Below are 12,359 nucleotides of genomic sequence, written 5' to 3'. Positions count from 1 at the left end.
GCTGTGGAGAGCCAGCTGTACTTTGGTGCTCACTGTGGGAGGAGGAGCTCAGGAAGGTACTCAGAGAAGGGACATCTTCCTGTCTTTACCTGTGTGACTGACCCATTGGGGCTAGGCGGCTGCGAAGGGGCAAACTCTGGACCATCAAGTGGCCGGAGCAGCTGATTCGCCCCTGAGAAAAGAAAAATAAACAAGAGTAAAATAAGAAGAAACCCACATATTTTTTTACTCCACGTAAAACTTTCTGGAGCAGAACATCATGAAACTTTTGCCTAACTATTTGAGTTTTTCCTTGGAAGGCAGGAATGACAACAACACAGCTTTTGAATATTTCTTATGACTTCATTGCTAATATTCTGGGGGAAGAGATTTTTAAGACTATTTTAATGATTTTTTTTTTCAACCTGAGACATGAACAGAGCACAGTGTAAAACAATTGAATGCTGCATTACTCCCTAAATGGCCACAACAGCTGGACTGGAGTCAATTTGCAGCCAGGAGCCAGGAGCTTTCTCTGGGTCTCCCATGGATGTAAGGTCTCAAGGCTTTTGGCTATGCAGTGAATCGCTTTCCCAGACAACAAGCAGGAAGCTGGAAATGAAGTGGAACAGCTGGGACATGAACCAGTATCCATATGGGATTCTAGCACCTACAAAATGAAGGTTAGCCATTGAGCTATCACACCAGGCCAAACAGAGGTTTTTCAAAACTAATATTCCAATAGGAACAGTGGGTGATAGCTAAAAAGAGTAGTTTTGTAATCCTATTTGAATAATAATCGAAGATATTTTTCTCTGCTATATATATAAATATATATTTAAAAGTTGAGTGTATTTACTCTAAAAGAATGACAGGAAAGACAGAACTTCTGCGTACTCATTCACTCTCCCAAATTCCCACAGAATCTAGGGCTGGAACAGGCAAAAGCCAGGAGCCACGACCTCCATTCAGGTCTCTCACATCAGTGGCAGGAATCCAAGTACTTGGAGCTGTTATCTGCTGATCCTACCGGGATCAGAAGCAGAGCAACCAGGACTCAGAGATGTGTGTGTCCCACTCAACTGCTCCACAACACCTACCACTTTTAGGAGAATTTTAAGACTTGATATCATTTGGAAAAGAAAAGAGATTTGAGCTTCCAACTTTAACAAAAATATATTTTAAAAAGTTAAAAAGCGAAGACTTCAGGGAAATTCACAGACCTTTATAAAGTAATCTGCCTGTCCCCCCAAAATACAAAAGCAGATCATTTATTGCTGAAATGATTGATAGATTGGCTTGATGACTCTGCAAGACAGTTGATAAACAAAAGATTTGGCCCAGGAGGTCTGGAAAGCATATACAAAGTGAGGGGAGTACTGCTGTCCTTTGACAAAGTCAAGTGGTGAGGGACTCATCAGTATCTATCATCAGTGTGACACTGTTCTGGGTTACACACACTCAGTGCTCCTCCTTTACTTCCTCAGCAATCCTTAGCAAGTCACCTTTCTCACGGCCCCCTGCCCAGTGATTCAACTGCTTCTTCCTCCGAGTGCAGCATGTCATGTCATCCCTGGGGTCTCACCTGGGGGTTGGCTGCCATGATGGTATAGTTGCCATCATCATCATTGGTAGTGGATTCAATGTGCAGAGAACATGTCCCGTCTCCTTCCCTCCTCATTTTGCAGTGCTCATTCTTTTTAGAAATCTGCTTCCCATCTTTGAACCAGTATACCTGAAATGGAAGAGCATCAAGGAGAATATGCACTATTTCATAGGAAACTAGGGAGGAGGGTGAGGTAAGGGTCAATTGCCATCTCTATGATGAGTGACACTTGGAAAAAAGTTTCATATTCAAAGTGAATAATATGCCCCTTCACTTGTACCTATATGATATTTAAGTAAAAAAAAAACTTAGTGTAACTGAGAATTAGGACAGAACTTTTGACTATTTTTCATTGAACTGCATGATTAAGTTAAAAAGATACTCTAAGGACCCGATGTGTCTTCAGCAGCAAATAATCAAAACCAGCACCGTGGAGTACTCCTGATCCTAAACCATTATTTTATTCACAAGCTCAAGTCTCTTGCTATTGCAAGTATTGGCACCTTGCTTGATTTAGGATAGTAGAATAAGGCTAGGGTTCATTTAATAAATTCCTTTTAGTTTTCCAAAGGTTTATTTATTTATTTGAAAGTCAGATTATAGAAGGAGTTGGAGACAGAGATCTTTTATTCACGGGTTCTCTCCCCAGATGATTACAACATCCAGGGTGGAGCCAAGTCAAAGCCAGGATCCAGAAGTTTCTGCTGAGTCTCGCACATGAGTACACAGCCTCAGGTCCTTGGCTCATCTTCCTCTGCCTATCTAGGCCACTAACAGGGAGCTGAATTGCGAGTGGAGCAGCTGTGCCTGGTGTGATGGTTCAGTGGCTAAATCCTTGCCTTGTGCTCCCTGGGATCCCATATAGGAGCCGGTTCATGTCTGGCTGATCCACTTTCCATCCAGCTCCCTGCTTGTGGCCTGGAACAACAATAGAAGATGGCCCAAACCTTGAGACCCCACACCTGAGCAAGAGATCTGGAAGAAGCTCCTGGCTCCTGGCTTTGAGTCAGCTTAGCTCCTGCTGTTGTGGGAAGTAAATCAGCAGACAGAAGATATTTTTCTCTCTCCTCTTCTCTCTGTAAATCTGACTTTCCAATAAAAATAAATAACATGTATATGTAAGTGAAGTGGAGCAGCCAGGACGTGAACCAGCACCCATAAGGATGTTGGCATTGCGAGTGATGACTTTACCCATTATGCTACAACGTTGGCCCTGCTAAACTTCTTATTTGGCAAAACTTTAAATAAACGTGTATATTTTTTCAAGTTATGTTCCCTGTGTGTCAAGGAGAGCTCTCAAAGACAGGAGATTAAGCACCGGTTGCAGCTGCTCTTCTTAACTTTAATTGGTTACCTAACCACATAGGATAACACCATGCTAATGTTGGTGAAAGTAGAGTACAGAGATTTCCTACCACAATCTCACAGGGTGTTAATCCTTCTTCTCAGTCAACTGCCAAAAAATCTGGTGACTCATAAGATTTTCAGCAGCCAATGATAACGATATGACATTTTTGGCATTTACCAACCTAACAGTAATGATACAAATATAGTTTGCTCTGTACAACAACAGGCACCCTGTGGCTATCCAGTAGATATTAAATAGCAAGAAAAATATCAATTTGGTGAGTCTTTTGGCTAAGAAAATCAATGATTCAATACCATGGCTGAGAATTTTTTTAAACCTCTATTAGAGTTCTTATTGACCCATAGCCTGATTTATATTTGGTCTGACTAGTGAATGACTCTATTCTTGATGGTCTCAATTTAGTATTAGTATTGGTTTTTGGTATTGTTTTTCATTCCTTATATGACTACTTCACTAGCACTGAAAGCTTTCTTGAAGGCAGTGTCTATAGTTCTAGACTATTGATTGGCAAACTGGCAGGTCATCTTCCCCTACCTTTGGAACAGGTATTCCAACAATTTTGCAGGTGAATGTGACTGGCGAACCTTCTGTGACTCGGAAGTGCTTGAGTCTTTTGTCAAAGATAGGGGCAATACACTTGCCCGTGGGGATCTCATCATGTTGGATTTCATCATCTGATTCATCCACAGGAGTGCGTTCCAAGCGAAACTCTATTTCATTCATCAGCCTCTGCTCAAAGCTTGAAATTTTGTACTCCTATAAAAATGACAATGTTTCAATGTCAGTTTCTAGGATGAAGGATAGGGTGTTCATTGGCGTAATTGAGGATATGACTTAAAAATTCAGATGTTTTAGATCATGGAATTCCCAAAGACCAGTCATGTTTGCATCTCTAGTTTCTGACCAGGAAGCAGTAAGGAAATGCCTGTGTATCTATGGTAATGTCAAATTGCTTCAGTGAACCTTGGTCCCTCACTATGAACTTGGAGCATCAGTAGAATTCTGTAGAGAATGGAAAGAAGATGGAATATGATTTCCATGATGACAACTAGTATTCACTTCAAAAAGTAGTACTGTCTGCAGAGTTATTTTGACAAAAGCATTCTGAACTTTCTATAGGACATCCCTATCTGTACATTTGAGGAATACCCATCTTGGATAAATCTTAATTCTCCCCACACCTGTCTTCACTGCATCTTTTGTTGCTTTCCCTGCTTCCCGCCCCCACCACACAAAAGATTTGAAATAATTTTCTGTTGTTACAGGACCATTTTCAGAACCGTTTTCTCTTGCTGACCTACCAAATTATGCTTCATTGACATTGCTTCACTGAGACTGCTACTGCCAGTGTCTCCAGATGTGCCAACTCGAGTCATCCCTAATTGGTCCTTAGGTTACTTAACCTCTCTGGCATCAACACAGACAACTGCCTTTCCCTTCCGTTGTCTTCAGGGCCTACCACCATGCTGGTTTCCTGCTTTTCTAGCATCAGTCTCCCAGTCTCCTTTTTTGGCTCAGCTTTGGTTCAGTCTCTCAGCTTCAGTCATTTTCTTTGTTAAAGATTTCCAAATCCAAGTCTCCACTCCTAGTCCCTCTCTAGAAGCCCAGAGTTAGTCAGCTAGTGATCTATTCTTTGTTAGGGCACCCTGTGGACATCTCAAGTTTAGCACGGTCCAAACAGCCCACGTTGCATTTCAGTCTTCTGGAGATGCACCACATCTGCTCTTCATATCTATTCATTCATATCTTATTTTACAGAAGTACAGGTTGGAAACTTTGAAAGCTTGGTTGTCACCATGGGCAGTGTGAGGGTACTGATCTATCACTTAGCCAAGTGGATGCATAGTGGTACCCTCTCCTGAGATGAAGGAAGAGCAGATTGGAAGCATCTCTGGGAGACTGAAATCCAATGTGGGGTGTTTGGGTCATGCTAAAATTGATATATAAATCTGGCCTGTATGGAAATCAGACTAGTGATAAATGACCAATCCTGTCTCGATTTAAAAACTGCAGAGACATTCAGTTCCTCAGTAAAAGAAACTGAGGAGCTCAACAAAATTAGAATTTGCCGCTTGAAATTATAGCTCTGTTTTTCCCTTTGAAGATAATCTTCTTAAGGCTGATATTTTGACAACCTGAAGCATCTGACTTCTGTGACACATATGCACAGCCTGTCCTTCACATGGACTGCGTGAGAGCCACAATATAATGATAGATTTAGTAGACAAAAAGATGAACAGGGATACAGGGCATTTCCTTTTTCTACTTATCTAAGAATTACTTATTGCCTTTTGTGGGAATAACCAGTCCTCGTTGCCCCCTTGTCCCTGTTGCTGACGTCTTAGGAGGCAGCTACTGTGTAGTAAATACTGTGATGGGCACAGGGGATACAAAGACAGGTTCTCCCTTTGAAGATGTCGCATAAAACCCAAATTTAGTCTTTAAGAATAGTTAGTTTCTAAAAGATACACAGATTTACTTTCTACATAGGTTTTCAGTTAAGGCTAGAGTTTTGTTGAATTTCAGTGTGTTGTTAAGTTTTTGCTCTTTTTAGCAGCTGATTGAAATGGATTACTGTCTTTTCAGCTGGTTTCTATAATTAAGTATAATTAGACTCTCTATGGACAAGCTATCTTTTCCATAGCTGTGCAACAAACCCAAATTTTTCTATTTGATTAAAAGTTTCATTATTCTACCTAAAGCTAATGTACATCTCATAGTTGTGTGTTAATTTAGCAAACATTCACTGAGCATGGATTCTGGGTCAGGCATAATAGAGATGCAGCAATAAACAAGACATCGCACGCACCCCCTGCTCCCAGCCCTCAAGCATCCAGGGCTGTGGCATCCTCAGTGGGGTCATGGGAGCGGCCACAGGATACTTCACTGTCCCAGCACCTGGGGTCCTGCAGTGCCCAAGGTGGGCAACACATGGCCTTATGTGGTGCAACACAAGGCCTCTGTGGAATTCTTATTGGAAAAGGAATGGATGGCATGCTATTTGCTTACAAAAGCAGGTTGTCATAAAGAATTCACAATGAAAGGAAAGAAAAGCTGCTAAGATTTAAATAGAAGAAGTGACTGAACAGCTTAGGGAAGAAGGTGATTAGAGGAACAAACAAAAGAGCAAGAATCAGCTACCTTTTTTTTTTTCCTGTCATAGAGGGCAGTATCTGTGAACTGCAGGCAGTTTTCATGTGGCATTAAGAAAAAAAGCAGGGATGAGGGAGGCAGAATAAAGGGATAGCAAAGTTTCTAGAGAAAGGAGGTCAAGAGTCAGATTAGTAAAATGTATTCTTGCATTAAAAGAAAAATCACTTGGGACAGTTGTTTGGTGCAGCGGTTAAGTAATTGCTTGAGACACCTATATCCCATATTGGAGAGCCTGGGTTTGAATCCTGGTTCCACTTATGCTCTAGATTCCTGTCAACGCACACCCTGCCTAAAAGTGGTTGAAGTTCAGGTACTTGGGTCATTGCCACCTGTATGGATCTGGATTGGTTCAAAGCTCCTGGCTTGGTTCTGGCCTAGCCCCATTATGGATGTTTGGGAAGTGAAGCAGTGGTCAGAAGATCTTTCTCCCTCTTTCTGACTCTCTAGCTCTCAAATAAATAAAATTCTTAAAAGTCATTTGATTTTCAAAGACTAAAGTGAATGGCTCCAATAAGAAAATAAGTCTTTTGTGGCCGGAATAGCTCAGTTGGGAGAGCCTAAGTTAGACTGAAGAAAATAGTCTTTGGTTTTTATGATGGGCACTTCAGGCTTTCCTCTTTCTCCTTCAGGGCAAACACTAAAAAGCCAGGATGTTCAACAGGTTGAGCCATGTGTTGTTGCCTAATGACTAGTTCACATGATTTAGTGCATTATAGAGACGCAGAGGGACTGGTGATCAGATCTCTGGGCCCATGAGAGTGAAGGATGTCACATGAAGCACAGTTTAGAACCTCAAGATTCTTTCAAGTCAGGATCATCTTGAGTGTCAGATATTGGATTATCTTAGTGATGTGACCAAACTGAGCAAAGTATAGACACAATGGCTTTTGGACTAATCTCACTCCTTCTTTAATACAGTACTTCCTTCTTTATCTAGGATTCCACTTTCTACAATTCTACTTCTCTTGGTCAACTGAGGTCTGAAAATATTAAAATGGAAAATTCCAGAAATAAACAGTGAAAATAACTTATTACATATAATCATACTTATATTGTTTACACATAAGTCAATTATTTAACATATTTGTTCGATTTTATTATTAAGTATTATTAACCTCTGCCTTGTCTGATTTACATATTGAGTTTTATCAAAGGTATGCGCGCACAAGAAAAATTGTTTGGCACTATCTGAGATTTCAGGCATCCTGCAGGTGAGGGAGAACTATTATATATTCTATTCTGGGTCAATTGGTAAACAACAAAGCTAAGTTAACTTCTAGAATAATCCAGCTGTACAATGGGTGGGTTCTTCAGAACTCTTATTCTGTGCTCTTCCCGCTAAACCGCAGCATCACTCTCACTGAGGTCAAATGACCTGAATATCTATAGATTGAGCTCAGCAAAGTTCTATTGCTTATCAAAAACTCCAACAAGCAGTCTGAATCCCACGATCTTACCTGCTGGTTTGTTCTGATGTCACCAAAACTCACTTTCTTCCCCAAGTCGAGCATCACTGCATTCTTAGTTTCACGAATGTAATCGTCAGTCACTGGTTGAGAGGACCTGGTGGTCTTCTTCATCAGTCCTTGCGATGGCCTGCAAAATAAATCCATACCCGATATACCCATGATACACCCTGCTCACCAGGCAAAGGCCCCGAGGTCGTGATGGTTGAAGTGACAACTGGCAGTTGCCTAGGAACCCTCTAATAGAGACCCCCCTCCCGGACCCAGCTGTTCTGTGCAAGTGCCACCTCTTAACACTTACGTGGACGGTGCGCTTTTAGGCAGCCCCATGGCATTGGTGGGTGGGGTGGCAGGGAGAGAAGGCAGAACCGAGCTGAGGAAAGCCACCGGGTTCTGAATCCGGCCAGTGGGAGAGACGGGAGTTGGGGACACACAGCGGGGCTGAAACTGGTTTCCACTGGGGATGGAAAATGTGAGCGCTGAGTGCGTCGGTTCCGTGGGACCCGCAGCGGGTGGCTCGGTTTGGATGGAAACCCCGCTTGGAGGTTTGGCTTGCGTGGAGGGCGGAGAGGTTAGGAGGCTCTCTTTGCTCACTGTCCTCGGCAGGGTTTGTGGAGTGCTGCTCAAGGTGAGCACGGGTGAGCTGGAAGGAGCCGCGGTGGTAGCCGGGGTGCAGCTTGTGGAGGGGAAGAAATGCTTCGGCCGGGCCAAGTTGAAGGTCTGGGATGATGGAGCCTTCCCCGGCTTGCTGGACATCGTCACTGCTGCGGGAGCAGAGGAGTTCGAAACGCTCCCGTGGAAAGGAAACTCCTTAGGGGAGGAGGGAGACGAATTTTGCAACTGTTGCTGTTCCAGTAAGACTTGGTTGTGAAGCTGTTGTAACTGAACGGAATCACTGCACACGAGATAGAGTGGGGAGAGATGAGAAAAAGTGTTACCACCGGGTTCATCCTTCAGAAACCATGTGCACAGGCTGTTCCAACTTGATTCGGATTAAAAACACACAGAATGGGCCTCAGGGTCCAGCAAGTGAACTGATGTGTGGGATGCCAGCTTCCCATATCAGGGTGTCCAGGTGTGAGTCCTGAACAGGCTTTCAACCCAGCTTCCTGCTAATGTGCACACAGGAAGGCAGCAGGTGATGGCTAAGGTACTTAAACCCTGCTACCCACGTGGTGGGACCCAGGTTGACCTGTTGGCTCCTGGCTTCACCCTGGTCCAGACCTGACTGTTGCAGACATTGGAGGAGTGCACCAGTGGATGGAAGATCAGCCTCTCCCTCCTCTATTTTTCTCTGCCTTTGAAATAAAATAAAAATAAACACATAAACAATTTTTAAGAAGAACATGCAGCTATGGGATAGCCAGAAATTAGCTACTTGATCCCTGGTGAGTTGTGAGTTATCTTTTGTCCCAAGGCTGTTGTTAGAATACAATCATTGTATTTGTGTTGTGACCCCAGAGTTGTGTAACACAGAATGTTTCCAAAGTAGAAAAAAGAACTAGAGACAGTGTTCCTTGGTTGGCAGTGCTCAAAGTTCTGACAAGCAGTAGACAGAATCCCAGCTTTGGGATGGAAGGAGCTGAGCTCCTCAGCCATCTCAGGCTCTGAAGCGGCTGAATTCCCCCAGAGAATTTGCCTTGTCCTGGAGCAAACCTGCACAAAGAGCCTAACGGCAGAGTTACACAGAAAAAGGCAAGACAGAAAAGAAGAGGTCTTTTATCTACTGATTCACTTCCCAAATGGTTGTAGTGGCTGGAGCTGGGCTGATCTGAAACCAGGAGCCAGAAGCTCTTACTGGGTCTCCCACATGTGTGCAGAGGCCCAAGAGCTTGAACCATAAGCAGGAAGCTTGTGTGGAAATGGAGCAGCCGGGACATGAACCAGCACCAGATTGGATGCGAGCACCGTAGATGGAGACTTGGTTTACTATGCCACAGTGCCAGGCCCTGATGTGCCTTAATGTTTGAAGATAAGGTGACCACGTCCTGCTTCTTCTGGAACAGTCCTGGTTTATATCTCTCTCTTTTAAAGGCACAGTTAGTAATAGTGCTCATTCTAAAAAGCAGTCTTGATTTGAGTGATAGGTTACATGGCCACACAGATTATAGACATTGTCTTAGGCTGCTCTTATGCCTCAAAGGAGAAAGATCAAGTTGGAGCAACGTCTCTTCTTACAGGAACCTGAATCATGCAGGCATTATGTAATTTTCCCAAAGTCCTAACTCTACTTAATTTCTCTTCACGAGATGACCTTTTTTTTTTTTTTTTAAGAAAAAGAGCTGAGGGCCCAGTGTAGTAGCTTAGTGGCTAACGTCCTTGTCTTGCACGCAACAGGATCCCATGTATGGGTGCCGGTTCTAATCACAGCAGCTCCACTTCTCATCCAAGCTCCCTGCTTGTGGCCTGGGAAAGCAATTGAGGACATCCAGAGCCTTGGGACCTTGCATCCATGTGGGAGACCTGGAAGAAGCTCCTGGCTCTTGGCTTTCAGATCGGCTCAGCTCTGGCCGTTGCGGTCACTTGGGGCGTGAATCATTGGACAGAAGATCTTCCTTTCTGTTTCTCTTCCTCTCTGCATATCTGACTTTCCAAAGAAAATAAATAAATATTTTTTAAAAAAGTAAACTGTTATGAAATGAACTCCCCAGAGGAAGTAAGTTATAACACGGCAACTACAATAATACCATCTAGCATCAAGAGTTAAAAAAAAAAAGCTGAAACAAAAATGCTGTCATCATGTACCTACGCAGCCATCATGGCTACCAAACCTTGATCTTTGGGGAATCTGTTCTTTGGAAATTAATGGTATGTCTGGAACACTGTGGGTGTCAAGACCAGTCATCACAGAGTTGAACAGGAAGGTTCCCAAGTCTTGATTTTCTTAGTTCTTGGAATTTAACACCTTTTTCTTTCCTTGCATTAATGTTTTAGGTACGTCATTTATGGAAAACGTAACTTCACAAAAGAAAGACCCATTGCTGCTGTCAAATGCAATCTACCAGACAACCCTTTGTTCATCCACAAAAAAGCTTTTCTTGAGTTAAACTAAGGATTCAGAAGTGTTATGCACTTGGCACAGTAACTTTCTTATGATCCCTTTTAGAAAATGAGTGTTGAAGCTGAGAGACAACAATATAAATAAATTTAAACTCTTTCATTTCTCTGTACATGAAAGATTTACAAATTAAGAGACATAGAAATATCTTTGTTTGGCCACCCTTACAAAAATATACAGAATTGACATTGTTTCTGTTGCTCTTGACTTTTCCACATACTATGGCAATACACAATCTTAATGTTTGATGGATCTCGTTTTTGCCATAATATCTCCTCTGACTATTAGAAGGCAGGCCATGTGGTTTTCAGCATGCTCTGTATTATTTTATCAAAGCAAATTTTAATCTGATGACATTGCAGAAACAGTTATTTCTGACTGCGGAAATTGAAGATGTGGTGCTAAGAAAGAAAACAATGATAGCGGGGCAGGAAGTCTTTTGGTTCCTATTTGCCTTTACTTCCTGTTGAGTAACAGCCAAGGTCCAGTTTTCTCACTTAAATAAGACTTCAAATAGCATGCCAGCCCTTCCCGCTCAGTGAAATATGTTTGGATTTGGATTTATGTGTATGTGTTTGGAAGTATACTGTATTTAGATTGTAGAGGATCACAAACCTTAAACAAAATGTTACATAAAGGATCAAATTATTTAGACTAAGACTCTGAAGGAATTCATTTGAAAATGCCTTTTTGTTTCAACATTTTCTTATATTCTATCGTTTTTCAGAAGGGATTTAAAACAACTGGTTGGTTTAGTGTGTTTATTACATCAGGACAATTCCTTTATTCGATGATATTAAGCTTTTTTGCTAGGTCTTGCAGAAGATACAAATGTGTCTGAGATTGTATGTCAACTGAAAAAAATCAAGTGGGGCATGCATATGTATCCCGCAACTAGTAGTTATTTACAAATAATATGGGGGCACCTGTATATCAGCGCCTAGTAAAGATAGAAGACTAATTTCAAGGTTCACTAGTTCTAAAATCTCAAATAAGCTTTAATTCAAAGTAACAACCTGTCATAAATTGTTGTAAACTTGGCTGGTCATTTCTTGTTGCTGTGGAATCTTGGAACTCATGTTTATACCCCAAATTTTTTTCTGTAGATTTATTAACTCTCTCCAGTTACCTTAAAATATCTTTCCATTTGTCACAACTTAATTTAAGCTTATGAGCTCTGCAGACACACACACACACTCAGGTCCTAATCCTGGCTCTGTGTGGCTTTAGGTAGCTTCTAGACTCATCTGACCCTGATTCTCTTTATAATTAAAATGGTAATAATAGCACTTCTTCACGTTGTGGGAACTGACAAAGTAAATCACCCAAAAGATGTAAGCAATTGATAGATGGTTACTATTACTTGTGTCTATTTCTGAACCACAGGAGTCAGTTTCAAGCATTTTACAAATAAAGATCATATGAAATATTCTAGAAAAGAATTTCTCAAGGATTTTGAAGTTTTGTGATAAAATATCAGATAACAGTAAATTTGGGAGGCAGTGTTTCCAAAAGCAGTTTCAGCAGCAATTTCGCATCAGAGTCAGCACTCATGCGCACACAGGCCATCAACTGGCACTTGCTACAAAGCAGGGTGTTATCGCATCTGCCAGCCGTCCCCCTCCTGAGTAGGATACCTCGATGTTTGGAGATAAGGTATGGCTTTCGCAGTGGTTCCTGGCAGCTGTTTAGAATCACCTGGAGACCGTAAAAACACAAACAAAACTC

The 12,359-nt window shown here is 42.0% G+C and overlaps 1 protein-coding gene across 1 annotated transcript in view; it reads right to left on the bottom strand.

The window, feature by feature from the left end:
- MYPN (myopalladin) overlaps positions 1 to 12,359 on the bottom strand; it is an 84,186-nt gene that overhangs the window by 10,745 nt on the left and 61,082 nt on the right. Inside the window, exons 12-16 of the mRNA XM_040975832.1 lie at positions 7,875 to 8,468; positions 7,565 to 7,703; positions 3,489 to 3,710; positions 1,565 to 1,714; positions 90 to 172 (exon numbers count right to left, since the gene is read on the bottom strand). Coding sequence (XP_040831766.1) covers positions 90 to 172; positions 1,565 to 1,714; positions 3,489 to 3,710; positions 7,565 to 7,703; positions 7,875 to 8,468 — 1,188 coding nt within the window. The remainder of the gene's footprint in view (positions 1 to 89; positions 173 to 1,564; positions 1,715 to 3,488; positions 3,711 to 7,564; positions 7,704 to 7,874; positions 8,469 to 12,359) is intronic.

Source organism: Ochotona curzoniae, unplaced genomic scaffold (assembly GCF_017591425.1).
Source record: "Ochotona curzoniae isolate NIBS_2020 unplaced genomic scaffold, NIBS_Ocur_1.0 contig_2692, whole genome shotgun sequence".
Classification (NCBI taxonomy): domain Eukaryota; kingdom Metazoa; phylum Chordata; class Mammalia; order Lagomorpha; family Ochotonidae; genus Ochotona; species Ochotona curzoniae.
Note: the sequence above shows the minus strand (reverse complement) of the source record. Positions and strands in the feature narration are given on the sequence as shown.